This window comes from Cardiocondyla obscurior, linkage group LG15 (genome assembly GCF_019399895.1).
Source record: "Cardiocondyla obscurior isolate alpha-2009 linkage group LG15, Cobs3.1, whole genome shotgun sequence".
Lineage (NCBI taxonomy): Eukaryota > Metazoa > Arthropoda > Insecta > Hymenoptera > Formicidae > Cardiocondyla > Cardiocondyla obscurior.
In genome coordinates this window covers 1,117,722-1,141,400 of record NC_091878.1, presented here as the reverse complement: position 1 = coordinate 1,141,400, position 23,679 = coordinate 1,117,722, and the positions used below count along the sequence as shown (strand labels likewise).

The 23,679-nt window shown below is 39.4% G+C and overlaps 5 protein-coding genes across 7 annotated transcripts in view; 2 read left to right on the top strand and 3 right to left on the bottom strand.

Moving 5' to 3' along the window:
- Window positions 1-181: 181 nt before the first annotated feature.
- LOC139108670 (transmembrane protein 145) lies at window positions 182-2,057 on the bottom strand. Its single transcript, XM_070667155.1, is given in 4 exon segments — window positions 182-454; window positions 541-1,130; window positions 1,207-1,630; window positions 1,875-2,057. Coding segments are annotated over 4 exon segments (1,467 nt in total). The 5' UTR covers window positions 2,055-2,057.
- A 2-nt stretch (window positions 2,058-2,059) lies between these two features.
- Window positions 2,060-5,062, top strand: LOC139108666 (ribosomal RNA-processing protein 7 homolog A). The gene is made up of 5 exons (XM_070667151.1): window positions 2,060-3,182; window positions 3,262-3,410; window positions 3,477-3,809; window positions 3,893-4,189; window positions 4,271-5,062. The coding sequence occupies exons 2-5, from the start codon at window positions 3,368-3,370 to the stop codon at window positions 4,354-4,356; spliced, it is 759 nt and encodes a 252-aa protein (XP_070523252.1). The 5' UTR covers window positions 2,060-3,182; window positions 3,262-3,367; the 3' UTR covers window positions 4,357-5,062.
- LOC139108663 (integrator complex subunit 15) lies at window positions 4,508-6,167 on the bottom strand. The gene is made up of 4 exons (XM_070667149.1): window positions 6,025-6,167; window positions 5,123-5,834; window positions 4,735-5,036; window positions 4,508-4,648 (listed from the first exon to the last, which is right to left on the bottom strand). The coding sequence occupies exons 1-4, from the start codon at window positions 6,101-6,103 to the stop codon at window positions 4,560-4,562; spliced, it is 1,182 nt and encodes a 393-aa protein (XP_070523250.1). The 5' UTR covers window positions 6,104-6,167; the 3' UTR covers window positions 4,508-4,559.
- On the top strand, window positions 6,152-16,890 carry Adcy8 (adenylyl cyclase 78C). 2 transcript variants are annotated; one of them, XM_070667115.1, is made up of 23 exons: window positions 6,152-6,290; window positions 6,367-6,459; window positions 6,587-6,700; window positions 6,813-7,044; window positions 7,936-7,984; window positions 8,346-8,590; window positions 8,679-8,836; window positions 9,128-9,317; window positions 9,918-10,102; window positions 10,457-10,655; window positions 11,823-11,981; window positions 12,155-12,384; window positions 12,503-12,639; window positions 12,725-13,046; window positions 13,167-13,373; window positions 13,538-13,635; window positions 13,754-14,278; window positions 14,520-14,837; window positions 14,930-15,167; window positions 15,281-15,407; window positions 15,520-15,626; window positions 15,785-16,048; window positions 16,177-16,890. In XM_070667115.1, exons 5-23 carry the CDS (start codon window positions 7,950-7,952, stop codon window positions 16,393-16,395), a joined length of 3,963 nt encoding a protein of 1,320 aa, XP_070523216.1. In that variant the 5' UTR covers window positions 6,152-6,290; window positions 6,367-6,459; window positions 6,587-6,700; window positions 6,813-7,044; window positions 7,936-7,949; the 3' UTR covers window positions 16,396-16,890. The 2 variants fall into 2 exon arrangements, with proteins under 2 accessions (XP_070523216.1, XP_070523215.1); XM_070667114.1 differs by having other exon boundaries at window positions 7,826-7,984.
- Window positions 16,891-17,043: 153 nt separating this feature from the next.
- Window positions 17,044-23,679, bottom strand: part of Utx (Utx histone demethylase) — a 56,051-nt gene continuing 49,415 nt past the window's right edge. For both annotated transcript variants that reach the window (XM_070667112.1, XM_070667113.1), the window contains 2 exons: window positions 23,008-23,601; window positions 17,044-22,749 (listed from right to left, as the gene is read on the bottom strand). In XM_070667112.1, coding sequence (XP_070523213.1) covers window positions 22,474-22,749; window positions 23,008-23,601 — 870 coding nt within the window. In that variant the 3' untranslated portion in view covers window positions 17,044-22,473. The remainder of the gene's footprint in view (window positions 22,750-23,007; window positions 23,602-23,679) is intronic.

Sequence of the window (23,679 nt, the reverse complement as noted above, 5' to 3'; positions counted from 1 at the left end):
TTCATCTCAATAGGTATAATGCATAAATGTACACATTTGTTGCATTGCACCATATAGAGTAAAAAAATATATTACAAAATTGTTTTTTTTTAGTTATTCGTTGATTTTCTTCGCTAATCGTTTTAAGAATAGTGCATTCCACCAGTGGTTGCACGTTTTTATTTGCTATGTTTCTCTATAACTATCGTGATTGATTAAAGTAAGCTGGTGTTCGTGTAATAGTAAATGCAGTAACTGCAGTTCGAGGACCAGGTTCGTATCCGTGATCTTGCCCCTGACCACCTATGGGCACAACTTGGAATGTCCTAATGTGAAATGGAAAACGTTTATTGTTCACAGATGGACGAGTTACATATAAAAACATTATATGACCCAAGAAGACAATGAAAAGGGAACTTCCTTTGGCCATACTCTCTCTCACCCATTTGTCTACAAACATGGTATTGATCAGCACCTATAAAAGTAAAAGAAAAAAAGAATGTATTATTTTTTGCAGAAATTCATCATTTCAAAATGTACATCGAAATTATTTTTACTTACTATTAATGGGTGAAAGAGGAACCATACCGATCCCAAGAAAAGTAGAGAGGTGTAAAAGTGAAGCTTTGTATGCAATTTTCTAATGGTCTTGAAGCAACGAATAACAAAAATGAACCAGGCGATTATTTTCAACGCTAACAAATTATAACCCGGTGGCGACTCGTAAAGGTATAACACCAATCCCGGATCAAATGCTTCAGATTCGTATATGTAAAGTGACATTTGACACATGGCAGTACTACCGATAAATAGTATGAGCCATCGAATTTGCGATGACGTAAGGACACTTTTAGTGACCGTGTAACCGATAGCGAGCAGCAACATGAGAACTGTGTACAGAGTCTCGGAACACCCTTCCAAAAGCTGACTCAACAGATAAGCGTTCATTGCTGGTACTCCTCTTAAACCGAGATTAACGTAACTGTAAAGCTCGCATGATACGCCGAGTAATTGACACAGCAAGGAGACTATGAACAACTTATAGGATATATGCAACAGTCTCCTGGAGCGTAGCTGCAACGCTATGTACAAACTGAGGATAATAAATATCATATATATGCAGACGGTCGGTATCAGTAACGGTAGTATATCTAAAATAAGAAATAAACGCAATTAAGAAACGTTATTCTGATACTCGACGAATATTAATAAATTTAAATTACTTGCAGAATTCATCAGCAGAAAAATGCTCTTTCCAAAATGTCCCGGGCGCTGCGTTGGTCAACGATATCCAGTATGAAACGTTTAGGCCTTTCTTGGAAGAGCAATCAGCTAAAACTATGAACCACCATCTCGGTCGAGCCGAGATAAATCTTCGCTGACTATCGCATTGAATTATACCATCGTCACCCTCCACGCATCCCGATGATAAACGCATCGACGTGTTCAAAGGTATTATTTGACCATAGTCGATGTTGAGAATACTCTGCTTTTCGCGACATGTCTTATTGGAAGGGTAGACAGTGGGCCATTGGTGTGGTCCATCGTAGTACAACAGAACGTTTAGATTACGTTCTTCACCTCCTAATTCGAAGTGGTACCGAAAAGTACCGCTCTCCGTTAAAAAACAGAATCTTGCGAGAAATGACCAGTTCTGAAAAAAAAAATAAAAGAGAAATAGTTATTTTAGGTATGACATATCAGTTTTTTTTACGTTTAATTATAAATTTTATGTTAATTGTATTCATTTAACAATTTTCTCGATTGTTTTTCATTAACAGCAGGTGGAAAATCGTGTCTCGTACACGTCGCGCAACAATATTGATCATGCGAGAGGCGCGCGAGAGCCATGGATCGAAAGCCCGCTGAGACAACTCGTGGATTCCATTTTATATTTCATAAAATCGATTTCACCGGATAGTTACTTCGCGTGTAACCAAGTCGCCTTGGAGTATTTTGGCATCGGCGTGTCGCAGCAACGACAGATGTGCGATCGAGAAGAGCAGCAACAAAAAACCCAGCCTCACCGAGTTCCGAGTGCGCGACGCTCGTGCGACGAGCGTTCCTCCGCACATAACTACTGCTGATCGCCACGAGCGAACACTGTCAGAGGCCAAGCGACTGCTTTGATCAATATTTCCCGGTTCCATGACTTGTGCATCGATTTGATTATTCGCATGAAACAGGCCGACATCCGCGAAATGCCGTTGCGGAATAAAACAAGAAAAAAAAGTAATTCTTGGAGACGAAAGGATTCTTCTTCCTTCTTCGCTTTTTCTTTTTTGCAATGGTAATCTTAAATCTCATCATTTTCTTCTAATTTTTCTTTCGTAAGACTACAAAAGTAATTAAAATAATAATTTTAACGCAGTATTCAAAATAGAATAGTTGTAGAAGCGTTTGGGTGGCATTTTAAAATGTGAAAGAGAAAAAGCGAAATTTGTTTGCTGGAGAAATCGGATAAAAAAAAAAACGAAATAATATACTTTTGAGTCTAATATATACAGTAATTGTTTGCGTGTCCGTGACATTTGCGTGCATGCCGCTTGCGCGGCATGTAGTATGCATGTGCAACGCGTTATGTTCTCGGTTGATCGAATTGATTATTTGCAACCTAACGGCGAATGAGCGACGTCACTTTTCGGTGAATAACGCTGTAATATTATTTTATTAGAAAAGGCCAATTAGAAAAAGATATAATTTTTTTAATAAATATATTTATATAGAAAAGAAACGCGAGGAGAGCAAATTTGCAGGCACTATAAATTTTGACAAATTGATCGGAAACAGGAAAGCCTAGAACAAATTAAAAATTTATTTTTATTTTTGTTCTCTTATAAAAATAAATTATTAAAATATAATAATTAATTATTAGAAAACTTTCAAATAAAATTAATAAAATAATCACAAAAAAAGTAACTATAATGCTTACGCATTCACGTATGATCGTCTAGTGTGTTTTGCGTGCTTCGAGAAATTGTGTTGCAGTTAGTCTACCGACAACTGTGGGATTCGACTTGTTGGAGCACGGTATTACGTTCGAAGACGATAGAAAAAGAAAAGATAATCTTGATTTGAGTCTTTCACAGTTCTATCGTGTTAGATTTATAGCTTTTAATTGGATTGCCTTTCAAATTAAAAGAGTATAACACATCATTAACCTTTTATTAGGTTATGTAGCTCATATATTCATCGGTTCAAAGGTATGATTACTATATCAATCATGATTTTATTAATGAAATAATTATATAGATATTCTACATGTGTAATTATTTTTCTTAGGAGTTCGATACGTAAGGCTACATATACTTTGTTGTACATAAAAAAAAAAAAAAACCATAGGTTGCATCGCTTGATTCACGTGCAAAATTAAGGTTATAATTCGAAGATGGTTACAAAAGCCAATAAGCAAAGTGTAAAAAACTTTAAAAGTAAGTTGTGTATGCTGCAAAAGTATATCTTGAATTGTGTTAAAACATAATTATTTTCGATTACAGCGTTATGGATTCGCTTCGATGCGAACAGCTCGGACAAGCACCAGCTGTTTTTCAAGGAACATTCCGTAAGAAATCAGGAACCGGAGTATCCTCGAAATCGCACTCTTTTTGTATTAAACGTACCTCCGTATGCAACTATTGATTGTTTGAAACATGCGTTCACTAATCTTTGCGGCACAGTACGATCGGTCTCTTTTTCAAATGAAAAAGGATTCAAAACTGCTTATATCGTTTTTAAGAAAGAATTCTCTCTGGATAAGGCAATGGAACTTTCGGCAGATTGCGTGATTACGTTAAATAATGACGAGAACGCGTGCCTCACGGGATTAGAAAGTGATTGTCTTTTTTTTTTATATATGATAAATTTTTTTTTCCCTTTTCAATGTTTATATCTTTAATTTTAATTATTTTAACAGAGTGGTGTAAAGAGTATAATGATACTCTACATGACGAGCGGCAAATGAAAACAGACATTGAGGAGTACATAGGTGCATACGATAAAGAAGTAAAAGATCGTATTGCTCAAGAGACAGCCGCAGAAGAAGATAACGAAGGATGGGTAACTGTAACGAGCGGAAAAAAAAGAGGACAGTTTGCGCCGTCTAGAAAAGAATCTACTATTAATAAAGTACAACAGAAAGAGGAACAACGAAAAAAGAAAAGACAGTTACTTAATTTTTATACTTTCCAAATACGTGAGGCGAAAAAACAGAGTAAGTACAAGTGTTTTACGAGATTCTTTATAGTGCAATTTGTTTTTTTTAATTGTGCTTAATCGGGCGATTTGTTTTCAGATTTAGCAGAGTTGCGTAAAAAATTTGAATTGGATAAAAAGAGACTGCAGGAATTGAAACAAAAGCGAACATTTAAGCCATTTTAGGTATGTTAAATATTGTTTTAACATTAGATTATAATTATTAAATCTTTTTAAATAATTTTTTTTTTTTTTAATAATTTATATACAATACGATATGTTCTCTAATAATTATGTTCGTTATGTACAACTAATAATTATTTCTAATATCGTCGATCAAATTAATTAATTATCGTCTTTATCACCGTCGTTATTGTTGTGGCCTCATCTCATGCTGCTTTAGTTGAACAAGTTTGTAGTGTCCATTCTATTAAAAAGTGCTGATATGATAGTGGTTGTAGGAGAGCTAATAGTTCCTCTGAAACAAATGCGAAATATTATATATAATGTATATGCGAATACATTTTTTTTATTAATATGTGCATATGTATATAAAATATATACGTTTATTTCCGTAAATACAATTCGCAGACATCGCCGTGCTAACGGCTTGCGCGAGTCTTTCCATGGCTAGATCGCGTAAGCTTGTGTCAATGTTCGAACGATTTTGTAGATTCGCTGTTAGCAAACGTGTAGTAGATGCCAAATGTTGCGCCGAGATTGCGTGCTTGTTACTACCGTTGTTAGTCAGTCGTAGCACCGAATCCATAAGTAACTGTTGAACCTTTGAATAAAATACTCGCAATTCTTCTCGATTCGCTGCATTTTCGGCATTGTCATAGCGCAGAGGACTCAATATACACCACCTATTAAAAAAAAAAAAAAAAAAGAATTAGGCTAATGCTATATATTTTTACTCGTCATCTCTGTTAGAAATTGCATACGAAATAACCTGAATAGGCCTGCTATAGGTGTTATTGGCGTCATTGGAATTCCGCCAATTGGCAAAGGTGGATTGTCCATCAAAGGTGTTAACAGCAAACTTGGGTTTTCCTCGATCCATTCGCTTATCAATCTTAGCAGCTCGATAGGCGGATCTTTATCCTCGTATACCTCGCCGATCGCCGTTAGTAAATTCGCAGTGAAATGTGGGGCTAGTGTGGGTAGTTGCTTCAGTTTGTCAATGGATTTCGGAGTAAGAACAAAATAATCACTGAGTAAATGTCTTGCCAGTCCTACACTCTGCAGTGAGGTAGAACCCAGCTGCTGCATCCAAATGCCAGCCGCGTTTAGAACGGCCTTGTTTTGCGTAGTGATTGCCATTGATACTAGGTTACCTAGAATCTTGTGTCTAGAACTATCTGCTGGGAAAAGTGATAAGAAGAGAGCATTGCGCACGGCTGGACTGCTACCTGGACTCTGGAAGAAATCGCTCATGATCTCTATCAGATGTAGTTTTTTTAGTTCCACTGTCATGTTGCGTTTCTTTTTCTTGTCCATCTCCTTCTTTTTGTCTATATCTTTCATCTTCTCCCCCTCTTTCTTCTTATCTGATTCTTTTTTCCTCTCCGATTCTTTTATTTTCTCCATCTCTCCGAACACGAATTCCGCTATCAATTCCATTTGCAATTCCACTTGTTTGCCAGGTCTGCAGCATAGCACCTCTTATCGAACAAAATTTAATATGTTTAAAAAAGGGAAAGATTATAATACTATCGGAATAATATAGTATAGATAAATAATATTTTTAAAAAATTGTACAATGTTAAGTAATATAATAAAAAAAAAAAAAAAAAACGTATGCAGCTGGATAAACCGATTACGAACGGCGTTAAGATAATCTAACACTTGTACCGATTCTGCACAGAGCATCCCTGGCGCAGTAAGGATATTCCTGTTTTCTGAGGTTTTGCTTCTCCTCGTTGATCCCCATTGTGCGAACGAAATATAACACTGAGGGTCTTGGACGAATACGATATCAACGTGGAGCGTCGCGTTCAACGGCGATCATGTGCGCACCGCAAAGCTAGTCTGCTGCGAAAATAATTGAAATAATCCAGCGTCGACCGAGATTAACTTAATTTGATAGAGAGGAAACTTGAAGATCGAGTCATAGCCACGTTAGAATCACTTTATCAATTTTCTTATCTAACGTTGATAATTTATGAACATTCGCATAATTAAGACACATTTTAGTTTCGAAAAAACCTGCTACGAGACGCCACCAGCTTCACTTCCGAATTCGCCCAATGCTACAAGTCAACAAGTCAAGCAGATATTAATCAGCAGGTATCAGTATTGTAACGCAATATTAAATAGATCTTTATTTCGAATTCTTAAACGATTCACTGGGCTACTGTGACCCAGCCTGGCTTTTAAGCGTGCGATCAAAAATAATTTAAATGTATTCTTTTAGATTTCATGCCGAGTCGTGTTATTGAAGAATTCGTACGGTTATATGCGCATTTACGAGAAATTTGAATACGATCTTTAGGGTTATTAAAAATGGATTGCGAACAAAGGGGATCACGTAAGTTATCTGTGGACCAAACCACGATTTTATGGTATTTTTCAATGATAAATATGTTCGAGTAATCGTAATAAAAATGTGTTAACTATATATTCTTCTCTATATTCAATAGCAACGTTATTGCTACGCCGACAAACGCGCCCCTTCTCCGGATCGTCGGACTCAGCAAGGGGGGATGAATCGACAATGATGGGGGATGTGAGTTGAACTTTGCGAGCATCCCGTAGATCCCGTTCATCGGCTTGTTCAGAAGCGTGCGCGCGATTTTCGAGTTTTCCTCCGAGAATTATTCGCTCGATGCTGAAACGCGAAAGAAGTCGTTATTTCCTTCTCTGAGAATTAAGGTAAGTTTGCTCCCTGTCGTGTCTTTAAAGTAACGCATTCTTCTGTTAGAATTCTCACACAAAAAATACCTTCGCATAATACATAAAACGCGTAACATTTGTAGACTTAGAAACAGCCGTTTTATGCGCTCTTGTTTATTGGAATTGCAACGCGAGTAAAAATCCAGATCAGAAGTACGCAGATACTTTTCAGATTGATCGAATGCAAATTTAATTATTCTATAGCCTTGTTATAATAAAAAAGAGAAATTTATTGCAATTGTTGTCGAACTCTGCAATTTCAATAAACGTATATCTTTTCATCTTCTTCATCCACCGCGATCGCACACTTCTTCATTCGAAGACGCGACGGTCGTGACGAAAATATGGAGGCACAGTGAAGAAGACGCGCCGTCGCGTATCGCGTCGATACTAATGAACAAGTTGCCAACACTTAGATCCGCCGAAGGGACACTTGAAAGTGTTAGAGAGAGAAAAGAAAAAAAAGGGTACGTGGGCGTCCCCGTGGAGGCGTTTTCGTCACGACCCGATACACCGTGAGGAGAAAGGAAAAGATATGGCACTTGTCGATCAGACGCCCGTCGCATCCCGCCGGTCGTGAGGCTAGAGAGTCGGGCCGGGTATCCGTCTCGTTGGGCAAAGCCGATCGGCCGCGATCGCGATCGCGGATCGATCGATCTCGCACGCCCGGTGGGTCTCCTCTCGCCGGGGAGAATTACCGTTCCGTGAAAGCGCGGTGCTCGCAAATCGTCGCTTCCTCGCAGTCAGGTTTTCATTCAAGGTGTCTGCGAACAATGCCGGATGACGCTAGGGCACATGTTGCCTCACTGACAATCACAACGTGAGCGGTCAGTCGTGATCCGCGGATCATCGGGGAGATAATGATTACAGAACAGACCTGGAGCATGATGCTGGACAGCGATGTCACGGGCATCAACGAGTGAGTAGCCACCCAGAATGTCGAGCCCCCCGCCGTCGAGTGCGAAATTCGCCTGGTCCAAGTCGGGAGCGAGGATGTTTTGTGCTTGAGAAAAATAGAAAGTAATATAAATTTTATTTTATATTAACTATAAGTCTCCCGTCGTATCTCTATCGTAAGAGTTTTTTCTTGGATATAAATAATATATAAAAAAAAAAAAATAATGATAATGAAAGCAACATTAAAAAAGTTCTACTTCAGGTAGAAAGAACAAGCCTGTAGGCGAATTTTGCACTACACGATGCTAACGATCAACTCGGTCGTTCTTTTCTCGTTATTAGATAATTGAATATAAACGTAATGTGCGATAATTATGGAACAGGTCGAGCATTTCGCCGAGGAAACAGTTATGGATCAAGGCGGTGAAGAAACTGACTTCCGAAAGACTGGGCCGGGAAGGACTGGCGGCGTGGGAGGACCGGAAGTCCAACACGGATCCCGAGGTCGCCGCCGAGTTGAAGGACGACGGCCAGCTACCCGTCGAGGATGACGAGACCTCGAAAGGGGAACAGGAAGGCGAAGGTGCGGAGCAGGCCGTGACCGACGAAGAGGCTCAGACCCAGCGCGGTACGAAATTCCAATCCTTCGAAAAAAAAATATATCTTGTTAATTTAAGAAAGGCCCGAAAATGTGTGCGATCTGAATATTCTTTTAGATGTCTTCAAGAAGGGGATGCTGTACAAGGGAATATTCCTGCCCTCGCTGACCAACAGTTTCCACAGCAAGCAGTTGGAGACGTCTTACCTTCTCTACTCGAACCGACAGAGGCAGAAATCTTTGATAATGCTGAATATCGTAGATCTCAGCCTGAAGGTGAGTCACGTAATAAAGCAACGTGAAGCTTATTACATGATGGGAACATCTCGAATTTATGAGACGAGCAATATTTAATTAGTGTCCGTTTTATACCGTGCACATCTGAGATTTATTCGTCCAAATTTTTAATTAGATTAAGATCCACTTTAGAATTTTATTGTTATTTATTAAGATCATACGAGATTGTTTAATAGGTCTCACTTTTTATTGTAAAACTTTAAAAAATGATAAATTAATTAAAGGTATTCTTTGGCGAACTGTGTGATCGAAGAGATTTTTATTTTGCAGATCACATTGACGGCGATCTGGCTCTGGCAGCGGGATCCAAATGGCGGAGGGCTCATCGAGGGATTGTCGTGGGCCGCGTGCTGCATGGCAGCGAATTTGGTGATCTGCGTGCTCGGCTGGTGGCGTTGCTTTTCTAATAATTACCTGTATTGGGCCTCGATCTTCATTTGGTTATTAATAAATTCTCAAGGTGAGGCCCACGCGACTCATTCTGACCTATCAACTCTTGTAATTATAACTCTACGTAATTATAATTACTTGATTTTGTTGCGTCAAATTGGCGTAGATAGCTTTGTCTTTTTTTTATAGACTTAGACTTCATAAACAGAGCTATCAACTAAAATAGTAAAAAGATTAATAATTTTCTATTTTTTATCTTTAAAAGAGAAACGTTCGGGGATCAATGGCGGTTCATTGTCTTCAAGCGTAAAAATTGGGAACTTTGGAACTCGGCGACTTCGCTTCCGACCTTGGCTGGCAGGAATGATAAAACCTTTACGTTGTTCTAAAGCCTCGGTGGCTATCAATACTCTTGTATTGACTCTGCAATTGAATTGAACGGTCGTCTTGCTCTGTTGGTCAGCGTATCAGGCGAACGTCCATCGTAGCGTGGAATAAAACGGGAATTGCGACCGGCAATTTATTCGTTCTCATTCTGACATACACGTGGAAAATGATCTTTTAAACAATCTTCGGTCAAGTTGTTCCGGTTTCTCAATCGAATGTGTCACTTAGGGAAGAGGGGAGGGAAGTTAACAAACGTAATGGTATATCTCGTGGCTGTTTGCAGGTTTTATAGGTGCAGGTTTGAATTTCACGACGCAACAGCGGCTCATGTGGTATATACTCTTCGTCGTGTACGCGCCCTACGCGATGCTGCCCCTGCCGTTGCGATGGTGCGTTCTTGCCGGCTACGGAACGGCGCTAACACACATGGTGCTGGCCGGCATAAGTCTTCTGCAGGACTCGACATACGTGAGAAAACTCTGTCCCTGGAATTTTCACTTAAAGCCTCGTCAACCAAAGACATTTAATTTTCTCTCAATTATCAATTAATTAAAGAAAAAAAAGTTTATCAATTAAATTTGTAAAGTCTTGAATTATTAAATTATCTTATTGTAAAGCGGTAATATTTGTGGAAAAATGCAACCGATCAAAATTTTGTTAACTATTGTGAGTCTTAAGTGCATTTGCTTTAATTTAAATTCTTTATACATTAAATGAATAATATTAAATTTATATTTTAATATTAATTTTTTAATTTAACTGTAAATATTCAGTTTGCTTTGCTTTAATTACCACTTTCACGTCATTAAATTAATTTTCTAGGTACGAGATACGGCGTGCATTGTTCGCATGCTAACGACAAACGTATTGCTGTACTTAGCTGTGAATCTGGCCGGCATGTACACCAAGTACCTGACAGACCGAGGACAACGACAGGCTTTCTTGGAGACTCACCGTTCCACAGAAACGCGACAACGCACACAGAACGAGAACAATCGACAGGAAAAGCTGCTGCTTTCGGGTAAAAAAAAAGAACATTTCGGGCCGTTTTTTCCCGTATCTTCTCGTAATGGCGTAAAAACTATTCCGTCTACAATTTAAGCGTAAAAAATTCTCGGACGCAGACTTGAGAACAAAATCTTCAGAGATAAAAATGCTCAATTTCTTGCGAGACAAGTTATAGTCTTCTTAAGTAATACTCTTTTCTGTACTGAAGGAAAAATAATCGCGACAACGCGAGCATTGATTTTCATATTTGCCTTCGGCTGCGGCTCAAAGAAACGAGACTCCTCGCGTCCTCGGCAAGAACACCCCTCGGCGAGGCCGGAGGGAATCTTTGAGAGCTTCTCTCGCAGTTTCCGAAGAGGGAAGGCGGCGTCCGCCGCGGGGTCGTAACTAGGCTGGGTATTTATGTGCATATTTATCGCAACGCGCGGCGAGCGGCTCGTCGTCGCCGCTCGTCCGTGTAACTTGCTCGGCCGAGTGTCAAAAAGGGTCACTAGACACTCTCTCGGCCGATTGAGCCAGCTGGACGCACGTTTTTCCAATAGCCTTTTGCGCGTTACGTCGCCCGATCCCACCCGATATATCGACCGCTCTTCGTAGCGACTACAAAAATATACCCCTCACCGAGATACATTACGCTGGATTACATAAATACCACCTTTGACCCACTATTACTTGCTCCCTCAACCCTGTAGGACCGTTTGTTTTCCATGAATTAATGCCGAACGCGGCAGGAGTTAGTTACGCAAAATCGTAGGCCAGCGAGAATTGACACGATCTTCTAATAGTCGGATTTTGGACCAGACGCGACGAACTCTTCCTTAGTGCCGTTTGTTTAAACTTCCTGGCAGACTTATTTATCAGTTAAACATACGTTTACCTTGATCTATTTAAAATAAAGTATAAAGATAGACATATAATTACCTGATAGAAAAATTTACCGGAAAGTTGGAATAACCTAATCTTAAATTTATGTAAAAAAATTTTGCTTAAACGCGATTCTCTGTGATATTGGGGAGGATCAGCCACGAAGAAGCGTATTTTTAAACGCATCTTCAAATAATTACCTCGCTAAAGAGATTCACCGCAAATCGGAGGTTCCGCGAAGCCTTGAACTACACACCTTTGCGTATCATCGTCGCGCGTGCGATAGAGAAGTAATCAATAATTAATCTTGTTAAAGTGCTCCCCGACTTTGTCGCCAAGGAAATGATCCGCGACATCGCCCGCGAGACGGCACGTGGTGGGACGATATCGTTCACGCCGAATCAATTCCACCGGATATACATCCACCGCTATGAGAACGTCAGCATCCTATTCGCCGATATCAAGGGATTCACGGGTAACGTTACGCTTGTAGACTTACAGTATAAGATTTAAAAGAGAAGAATTTCACTGAATTTAATATTTTATATACTCAGCAAATACAGAACATTTTAAAATGTTACTGTGATATTCTGTGTTTGCGGGGATATGGAAAGCTGCGCACAATGACAATTGACGATTCTCCCAAAGCTCTGGCGAGCCAGTGCAGCGCCCAGGAGCTGGTTAAGGTCTTAAATGATCTCTTCGCCCGTTTCGACAAGCTCTCGGCGGAGAACCATTGTCTACGCATAAAGCTCCTCGGCGATTGTTACTACTGCATTTCCGGCCTGCCGATCGCCAGGAGCGATCACGCCCACTGCTGCGTGGAGATGGGCTTGCACATGATCAAGGCCATACGAGATGTCAGATTTACAACGAAGGTACAGACACTTCTCCATATAAATTATATTTTATTAATTTATTTTTTAATTATTTCAATTTATTTTATTAAAATACGTTTAGTTTTTAATTTTTCTTTATATTTTTTATCCGGCGCAGGTGGACTTGAACATGAGGATAGGAATTCACAGCGGATCAGTGCTCTGCGGGGTTCTGGGCCTGCGGAAGTGGCAGTTCGATGTATGGTCGTACGACGTGACGCTTGCGAATCATCTTGAAAGCGGGGGAATACCAGGGTACGAAATAAATCAAATTTATTTTATTTTTTAAAGTTTTTAGTCTGAAAAGATTAGGCTCGAGCGGAATTTATTTTTATTTTAGGAGAGTACACATTTCCGCCGATACGCTCAAGTGCCTGAATGACGTTTACGAGGTGGAACCCGGTTACGGATGCGAGCGAGACAATTATCTCAAAGATAGGAACGTGGTAACATACCTCATCAAGCAAGTGGAACCTCTCAAATCTAAACGTAGGCAGTCGTCGAAACCGAGAGTCTGGACGGAGGAAGAGCTGGCCGCGAATAAAAACAAAAAGAGCTTTAAAGTGAATCCACACGCTGTGAATAGCAATGCGCCGCAGCCCCCGGGCTCTTTGGATGACGATATCGGAGTCGACTGGACACCTGAAATTCCATTCGAAAATGTGAGCGTTAAAATATAAATTCGAATATATCTAGTTAACAATAAATTAATTTAATTGTATTAAATTAATAATAAAAGGCAACCAGTTTAATAAATATATTCTCTTATCTCGTAATTACAGCTAAACACAGCTACGTCAGTAAGCAATTTGGAGTCCGAGTACTTGGAGGAAGAGAACGGCCAGCCAGCCAAACCGAGCCATAAAGCAACTTCGCCGACGGCCAGCGAGAAGAAAAACGCCATTGAAACCGCCAGCAATAAACGTATGAGATCGGCGAATATAAACGCATGGACCTTACGCTATAACGATGAAAGCCTGGAGTCGAAGGTAAACTTGATTTTACTTATTAATATCTTTTCATAAATTAATTTAATTTTTTCTAAAAAGCAAAATATATAAATAGCTGTAAAAAAAAATTCAATCAAACTTTTTATTAAGCCTAATTACGAGATATCATATATTAATTAATCATGTCGCATTTTATTTTTTAGTTTGACCAATTGCGAGAAGACATGTTTAAGTCCAATATGATATGCTGCTTCGTCATATGGCTCTTCATCGCCATCAGCCAAGCCTTAATCTTATCCGAGTGAGTACATTTAAACACATTTGAAATTAATTATGTAATTTTTTACTTTTGGAGTCCGAAATTTTAGCGCAATAATATATTATTATGTATTAATAACTTATTTAAACTTTTTAAATAGCTGCTTGATTCTTCTGATCTCATTACTGGTAACTACTGTGATCCTGGTGGCATCATCGATTCTGGTGATGGCGGAGGAGTTTAAAGGTATGCCGACGTACTTGCAACACACGTCGTCCATGCTAGTTCACAACAAGAAACACCGCACCGTTTTTATCTGCGGCGTCATCAGCCTGATGACGTTGACGTCTATCATTGGCGTCCTAACTTGTCCCATTGCGGTGCGTCCTTATCAGGAAGTGATGGTGCTTCAGCAGCAGCAGGAACCGACGACGACCGTGGCAGAGCCGCTTCCGGCGCAAGAGAAATTGGTAGCGACCACCGCGAAGGCGAGCTTGGACCACTTTGTCCTCACGTTTTTGGAGGCTGCTTTGAGCGACGAATCTACTGAACGAGGAAAGACCGTCCCCTCGATAGAGAACAATACTCTAAAAACGGAGTCTAGCAATATCGAGCTAAAGCTGACCAGAGTGGTGAACGACAGGGAACCTGGAAGAAGTAGAAAGGAGTTCTTCAGATTTTACAGGTACGTAGATGTGTATTTAAAAATATATTAATTTCAACGAAAATTTATTATAAATGAATTACTTATGCTGAAAGAAATAATTAAATTAAATAATTAATAAAATAAAATTTTTATAATTGTTTTTGCGACAATATTAAGATGATATTGCAGGATTTCAGCGGGCGTTTGCAATAAAAATTAAAATAATTTTTTAATTGATTAATGCTTTTTGAAAAATAAAATAAGCGAATTAATATTATAGATACGAACAGCATTATGGAAAGCAGGAAAGCGGTAGTCGGCATTACAGACGAGTAGCGCGCGAACACGATGTCGAGGGGGAAACTCAAGTCCGCTCAAAGCGATCTATTTGGAAGACTTCCGAGGGGCTCGAAGAGATTAACTGCATTCGACCAGAGTACATGGTATTCACGTGGATCTTATGCCTGATCGCGCTTGCTTCAGCTCTAAAACTGTATTACTTGGTGAAGACTGCGCTGGCCGCAGCGATCGTTTTGGTATACGCGGTGCTGATCCTCGTCGTATGCAAGGACATGTTCACCGAGCGAGAAAGAAATGCGTGAGTCGTTTGGATCAATAAATTGAAATTGCAGTTTTTACGTTTTAAATACTTCTCAGTTTTTAAAGCAAGTTCTTTCAATTTTTTTTCAGATCGGCAATATCTTTGCCGGCGCAGATGTTAACCTTTTTAACGGTCTTCCTTGTAATGGTAACGTACCATGGTAGGCTGGTAGAAGTGACGTCGCGTCTAGACTTCTTGTGGAAGCAACAGGCGGAGAGAGAGCTGAGCGACATGATCGAGTCGCGCCATAATAATATGCAGCTCCTGAAAAACATCCTACCGGACCACGTAGCTCATCATTTTCTTACGGCGGATCGCGCGCCAGAAGTAAGACTCAATTGTTTTATTCAGTAGACTGAATTTATATATATATATATATATATATATATATATATATATATATCTATACGCCACGATGTTACTAATATTTCTTTTTTCAGGAACTCTATTCGCAATCGCGGGACAAAGTGGGCGTGATGTTCGCCAGCGTGCCAAACTTTACGGAATTCTATTCAGAAGACGTGAATAAGGGGATGGAATGCATTCGCTTGCTCAATGAAATTATCGGTACAGATATTAAATTAATTGCTATATTTTATGATATTATTGCTGGATAAGATTGATATGTGCCCTTTCAATTATGCTTTTTAACATATAATTTATAATTTGCAATGTACAGCTGATTTTGACGAGCTGCTGGATGAGACGGCGTTCCACTGCATTGAGAAGATAAAAACTGTCGGCGCTACCTACATGGCCGCGTCGGGCTTGAATCCCAGTCAAACCGTAATAACAATATAAAATGCAATGCAGTATAATTACTTTTATATTCCTATTAAAATAAATAATAGTTTTAATTAATATTTTAATAACATAATACATAAAATATTAAAAAAATTTAAATCGCAAAAGGAATAAAACAAAAAAAAAATTTTTACCGGTAGGATAACAACGGCGACGATATGGAGCATTTGTGTAAGCTAGTGGACTATGCGGTGGCCATGCGCCATCGTCTCGAGGACGTAAACGTTCACTCGTTCAACAACTTCGACCTGCGAGTCGGCATCAGCTGTGGACCCCTCGTGGGTGGCGTTATCGGAGCTCGAAAACCAGTTTTCGACATATGGGGCAATACCGTTAATGAGGCTTCTAGGATGGACTCCACTGGGGTGATGGGCAAGATACAAGTCCCACACGATATCGCCAGGGTAACGACAAAATTAAAACTGACGAATTATCAGCAAATAAAATAAAAAAATTAAAAAATAAAATAAAATTCATAAAAATATTATTAAATTATCATTAAAAACCGTGAAAATTTATTAATCTGTCGTAGTTTCTGGAATCCAGGGGTTATCAGACTCAGAAACGCGGGCTAATCGAAGTAAAAGGGAAAGGCACGATGGAGACGTACTTCGTGCTAGGCAAAGCTACCGTGCAGCAGGAAGGCACTCCCAGGCACAGAAGCACCTGCCGCAGCCTCGCCGCGGTGGTTTACGGTGTTGTTCAAGCACGTCGCAAGCAGATGAGAAAGCAAGCGATGCGAAGAACGTAGATCGGCGAAAGTTGTTAAGTATAGTTTTCCGTGTATAGTTTTATCTATGCCAGATTGGCGCGGATTAGTTGAAAGCAAAACATGCAACCTCGTGCTCTTAGATCGTCAAACTAGTCCGCGATGCACTTTTTTTTTTAATTGGTTCAATTCGTAAAGAATAATGGAACGCACAAGTGTACAGTAAAATCACATTGTCGATAAACTTTTGCGCCAATCTGACGAATAAGTGCCACAAATAAAATCGAGCGGACGTCTCGATCGGGTCTCGGCAAAAGGAAGTCTTATCCAGTTTAATTTCCGTGTGATCTTGTCACAAAGTATTGAATGTATATAGCACTTAAAATAAATAATCGATCTTATACAAACACGAGCCACGGTTTCTTTCAGTTGAAACTTTAATCACAAATTTCGTTTGTTACACAGATGATAATTCTAACAGTCGGCTACTTCGAAATGAGAAAAAAAAAAGAAAAAAAAAAAAAAAAAAATAGGAAACTAACACTTCTGCGAATATAACGAAGAAACTGATTGTTAACTTTATCACAGAACGGCGTTGTAACATACATACTTACGGTAAAAGGCATTATAGTTACACTAATGTAATTGTAGTAGTCGGTGACAGGTAGAAATGCACACAACATTTCTGGCTTCGTGTAACCTCGTATATTACACAATTATTACGGTAAACACAATATTTATAATCGTAATAATAATCCATGATAATAATGGCAATAATGATAATCATAATAAGGCTAACTACAGGGTGGCCGCCGTCGCGCGATTTCCAGGGGGCCACCTCATCTTCCTGGCCGACTCGATCGGCCCGGCTGTACACGACTTTTACAACATACTCGAATAATTAATCTAATTTTACATATTACTCATTAGACAATTAATTACAATTACAAACCTAGTCAGAAGAACGTCACGATACGTAGGAAGGACCGCGTGCCTCCCTCTCCCTCAAGATCACATGCAGTTATCTCTTTTACTTATTATTAATATCGGTCATCAGCAAAATTTCGCATTTACCGGGGAATAATTTTAACGGGGAAAATAACTTTAAACGGAATTTAGCACGAATGTAATTTAAACGACAAATCAAACCGGCGCTGTATTAAAAAGAAGAAGTCACAGTCTTGAGTCTGACATCTGACAAAAAACTGATTTTCTCAAAGATGTTTCCATATCCTATTTTTATTCTAAATATTAAAAAAACGATTTTCCAATTTATTTTCGAATTTATTGCGATTGCCGTGACATTTCAATTAAAACTTAATAAGGATCATATTTTATGGTCAAAAATGATCGGGGAAATTTTGCTCGAGTCCCGGAATTGATTGCTTTCTTCGAGGGACGAAGGGGGGACTTGTCTCATTTAAGATACAAAGGCACTGTACACGTAATGAACAATACAATTGGGAGAGCGCAAAAGGGAAGTCCGGCGGATGAAAAACCCTTTCCCCTTTCGCGTCTACCATCTCCTACCGCTCGACAGGTAAAACGTGCCCCGTTGAAAAATATCGCTTCGCTCTACATACATCATTTGTCGCTTTAAAATACGGCCGTTAATTACGGCGCTTAAAATAGGGGAGCGGTTTCCTTCGTTTCTAGCTGCATTGGTCGAGACTAACTTCTCCCGGTCTAGATTAGTCTAGCTTCGTTTAAGGAAAAATATATGACTATGATCGGATTGGATGCGCGGTAACTCTATTTATCATTTTATCATTATTATTAGTATTATTATTACATAGGAGTGAACTTTTGCGGCAGGGAAGATTGCGGAAAACGTGGGGGAGGAAACGGGGAACGCGAAAAACGGTTGGTCAATGCGATCAGAAGTCAAGAAAACGCTCCTGGCTTGAAGGTGGGATCTCTCACGCTTATCACAATTTGGCAGTGAACGTTTTCACATTGTTGTTGCTGCTAAGAAATACATTTACAGCGACGCAGTGTTCAGCCGTGTCCCTTTCGAAGCTATACACATATATTACGATCGCCGGCTACTGCGGCTTATACATACATATACACACACAAATATATGTATGTATAACGAAACACCACGGCTCCTCTATACATATTTCTAATCCGTATGTACACGCATATGCGATTATTGGATTGATGAGAAAAATATTCGCTATTTTACTTCACGGACCAAAAATAAGTTCTTCGTTTGCTCGGTCTCTTTTATCGGGTGTACAACTTAAATTAAAAGTAGAAGTAGTAGTAATAGTAGCGGTAATAATAATAGTAGTAGTTTATAGCGAAAATATGCCCTCGTTACAATCTTTCTTTCGTTCCGAGGTCGGTTTAATCCTCCACGGATAAGATTTCTGGAAGGAAAAGTGCTCTTTCGATCAGCTTTCCTTCCTCTACCTGCATATCCACAGAGGATCGACGGCCTCTATTTTTTATGTGCGCATTTATCGGGCACGCTCGTTCGCCCGCGTCTGAATGCCTTCCTTCGAAAGATTCCCGTTTATTTTCTACGTACAAGAGAAACGGCTCGTGAACGAGCAAATATTTCATCAAGTCTTTACAAAAGATTATGCAGTCGCGGGAGTTCGTTTTCGAACTGGAAGGATCAGAGTAGCGCGCCTCTGCGTAACGCACGCAATTTGTCGCCTTAATTTACGAAAATATCGAACAAACGCGCACGATCGTGGCATCATACGACCGGGTTGATTTTTCTAATTACGAGGAAGCTCGCGCGAGCTTTCTACTGGTGAATTTGCCTAGTATCCTTACCCTTTACATTAAATATATATATATATATATATATATATATATATATATATATATATATATATATTTATATATATATTTATATATTTATAATATGTATATATAATTTACGGAGTAGCGTTAATCGAAGGGTGTCAAGTCAGTTCGGAGCCTGCGTTCGCCGACGGGAAAATAATACGCGTAGATCACCTCCTTTTCCCGCCGGCGTCGTGCAAAGTTGAGATCATATAGCGTGCTCGTGGGTACGATTTAAAATCTATGAGAAACCAAGCTGTTCGCTGTTCCCTGACAAGTGCTCTATCGTGGAATTCCGTCGCATCGACAACTCGTCTACCTTATTTTCCTCATTTACAAAAACTTCGTCCCGAAGCGTCGTGCGTGATCATCGCCGTTGTACGCTAACTGTGCCACAAATGCCTTAACATTCGCTCGAATACGTTACTTTCGTAAGTGAAAATTGGTACATTTTGTGCCGAGGCTGATCAAACGCTTTGCTCGCTATATATAATTACCACCACGCAGGATAAAGAACCATATATTTTTATAAGTATATACAAATGAAATTAATTAAAAACGTGTATACATTAAAAGATGTCTAGACACGTATATGTCTTTAAATAAAACATAAAATACAAGAGAACTATTAAAGGTGACGAAAGACACTGATACACCGATTTGACGAATGCTACAGGCATTTATGACTTGTCTAGAGTACAATTGTAGAAAATAAGAGGAGAACGCGCGGCTCCCCTGTTCTCATTTGTTTCTCGAAGCTACTAACTCGGTGGATGAACTAGCGTTTCTAGATATTCAAAAATACATCGCTTCTTTTACAGATGATCCTCTTTCGTAACGCAAGAAAGCTAACTATTTTAGTTTCTTCCGCCTCCCTTCTCGCGCGCAGTTCGCTTGGGACGGGAACCGAGGAGTTGAGAATTAAAAGTAAATCTGATTTTCTTTTTTTTTTTTTTATCAAAGGAACACTTGCAGATAATCGTATCGACACGATTCTCACTCGCGCTTCACACTGATAATAGAATATTATTACTTTCGAACCCGAGCATAATTTCAAAGGGCTCAAAAGTGCCTATATTTTTCTCTCAGGGTAATCTAGTCTAATCGCAGTGGCAGTTCAAGTATCTTAGGTCGATCCGTTCTCACCGATCTCTTTTGCATAACGTCAGTTTTACTATAACAAAGGTGTTACTTTTAATCCTCATACTCCTCGGATCTGGCTAATATACAGAATGGCGATACAGTAAGCGCTCTGGCACGTTACAGCGGCTGTAAACGCCGTGATCAATTGACGAGACTGTGAGTGAAGGTACATTTGTTATCTTAAAGTACGATTAACCTGATGAACAAGAAGCTCTCTTTCACCTCTACAGTGTGTCTCTATAATCTCCCCTTTCCGGAGATCGTGTCCAGCTTTCTCGTCTCGTCGCCGCGTATCATCGCCTTGCGAGCGACGCGCAACTTTCGCACATCCGTCTCTTTTGCGTTTTTTTTTGTTTTCTAGAGCTCGAGAATTTTGCTAACGAAAATCACAGCGCGCGCACACACACACACACACGCACACGCACACATATATACGTTAACCCCTTATCGCAGGAATATAAATTTACATTTTTAATTTAACTTTAGATTAAAAGCAAAGAAAGATACTGTTACATTTCGGTGAAAAGAGTAGTTTGACGTTGCATTACACTTAATAAAATTCAAAAAAATTTACTCCTAATTCCGAGACGTACAAATCTCCGCCGTGATTAATTTCCTTCTATTCTTCGACCGTTCTTTTTAATTTCAACTTCTACATTTGAACGAACAGTGATTCTGGACGTCAAGCTTACACGCTCGAAGTTTCAGTTTCGTGAAACATTTAAATTTTAATTCCCGATTGTTTTATTTTACAGGAAACAACATGTATTAATTGGCAGTAAAGATCGCGCTATTCTAAAGATATTCTAATTTCCTTTATATCCTGATTTTGTAGATTCGCATACAAAAACGTATAAATAACTTGAGCAGTACCACACACGGCAGTAGTATGCTTGCAATCGTATTTCTTCTAACAGCGATTGATCAACGATGGGGAATCTTTCGTCCTTACACGATAAAGGGTAAATCTCTCGTTTTATCTCAGCGGCAAAATGGCAGTGAAGGTGTATTATCCATAATCTTAGACTCCAATCGTGAAGAAGGCAAAAAAAATTCAAATATAAGATCTGATGTCTGTGATGAAGAAATAAACGCTTCACGCAATATCTAATATATAAAAGATTTCTACTCTTTACCGCAAATCGCAATGATCGTTAATTCGATTAATAAATTTTTAAAAAATGATGAAGAGAACCAGGTTAAATCTAGCAAAAGATATCTGGCGCGTTAAAATGCGGATACGATCGCATGACGATGGCGCGGGTCGATCTTATTACGCTATTACGTCCTTTTAATAAGAGACAGTCTTCTCTAACCAATACCCGAGAGCTATATAAAAAGAAAAACCGTGGTCGCCGTCACGTATTTACAGGAAATAATCCAGCAACGGCGGTGATGTTTTTTTTTTTTTAATTGATAAGCGAGTTAGATTTGTACAAACAGGGCTAACTAACGATCGAGCGAGCGAGCGAGCGAGCAAGCTGCAAGTAGCGCGAATGAGTTTTCACGTCTACCGAAAATTGCCCTTTCTTTTTAATCTCTTGGGACCGGCTCACAAAGCTTTATCGTAATAATTAAAGTAATTCCTAATTGTAAATTTGATGAATAGTCAAATTCAGATAAAAGCACATGCTAAAAAAAAAAAAGAAAAAAAAGATCAAAAAACTACAACCGTACACGAATTTAAAAATATACAAAAATGTGTATATATGTACAGAATGAGGTAAAGCATGACAAGTTGTCTCCGACAACAATATTGTTACTAGAGGAAAAAATTAATTAATAAATAACGGTGCATATTTTCAAAATCAAAGCAATTTCATAATTTAAAAAATGCATCCTCACGCTCGAACAATTTTTATTCGAAATTACTTTTCCCTAAGAGCAATATTCCGAGAGAAATTACTGTCAAGTTTCCACGCCATTTGATATATTTGCGAACAATCGCCTGCGAGGAAGCTTTTAAGGAGCCGGTCCCGCCGTTTTTCGCGTAGCTCTCAGGTACATGGATAATGCTTATCGTATGAAATGTCTTCTTACCTTATGCTAACACGAGGACTAACTTTAGCAGTATTAGTCGCCACCATCCGGAAAAAATTCGTGTTTCCCGGATGGTAGTGATCACTACTGCTGCAGCGTACTTAAAAAGTCCAAATATATGTGTTGCATGTAACCTCAGGAGGACTGGCCGGTTTGTGCCGGTAACGTTGTCGGTACCGTCGACGATAACGATGAGGAAGAGGTGGTGGTGGTAGCAGTACTAGTAGCAGTAACCAGCGGCGGCATGTACAAAGTAAATCCGTCATAAACGTCCATTAAGTCACGCATACGATACTCCTCCAGACAGACAAATCCCTCTAACGAAGGAGATTGTTTACGCGCACAATCCATGCAGTGCACTACATGACGTTTCTCCTGCTCACGGATAAACAGAATGTTGAACACTTCAATCTGCAAAGAAATCAAGTACCCTTTTAATATGACAAACTTATTGAAGCAAAAAACTAGAAATAAAAGTTTTTAAGTATATGTGAAATATTTCATAATTAAATCGATGACAATTTGGGAGCTCGAAAGTGATTATTATTTTATTATTAATTTTGTTTATCGAGTTTAATTGATTTAGAATTTATTTTTGGCAAATTTCGAAGTAAAAAAAAAAAGTAATAAAGTTTTAAACGTGATTTTAAGGCTGTTAGGAAAACGTACCTCGCACTGGCCGCAGTAATGTGAGGCCTCGTTTTTGCCGCGACCGTGGAAGCGCACTTCTACGTCTTTGCTTTTTACGAATTCCAGTATTAAACAGCACTGTCTCATCGTTCGTAGAAGGCAATTCTTAATCAGCTCGAACAAACGTGGATCCGACACCTTGATATTACGCGCCAAATTCCACGAAAGATGCACCATGGGCACAATCGACTTGAACGCCTGCAGCTTATTCCATTCGTAACGTTCAATTGCGAGCTGATATTGTCTAGCAGTGAGCGGGCCAACGTTCCATGCAATATTGTTGCACCAGCCAACCGCTTGCACCCAGTGCACGCAACCAGCGTTCACCCACACGAGATCACCCGGTCGCTGATGGAACCTGTACACTGGGATATTTTCCTCGTACAAATCGTCCAAGTTTGGCCACCAGCTGCCGTGTAAATAACTGATACCATTACGCTCGCAGAGCGAGCATATCACGCCCCAGTACGCGTCTGGCACGGCGAACCATTCACAGTCGCCCGGTCCGATATTAATATTAATAGAACAGAAATTATTATTTTCTTGATGTCCGGGTGTTCTACTGCCAGGTACCTGAAAGCAAGCACAGAGATTAAATTACATTTAAAAATGTTAAATACGCTTTGTTTTATAATTTTATTATATTAAATA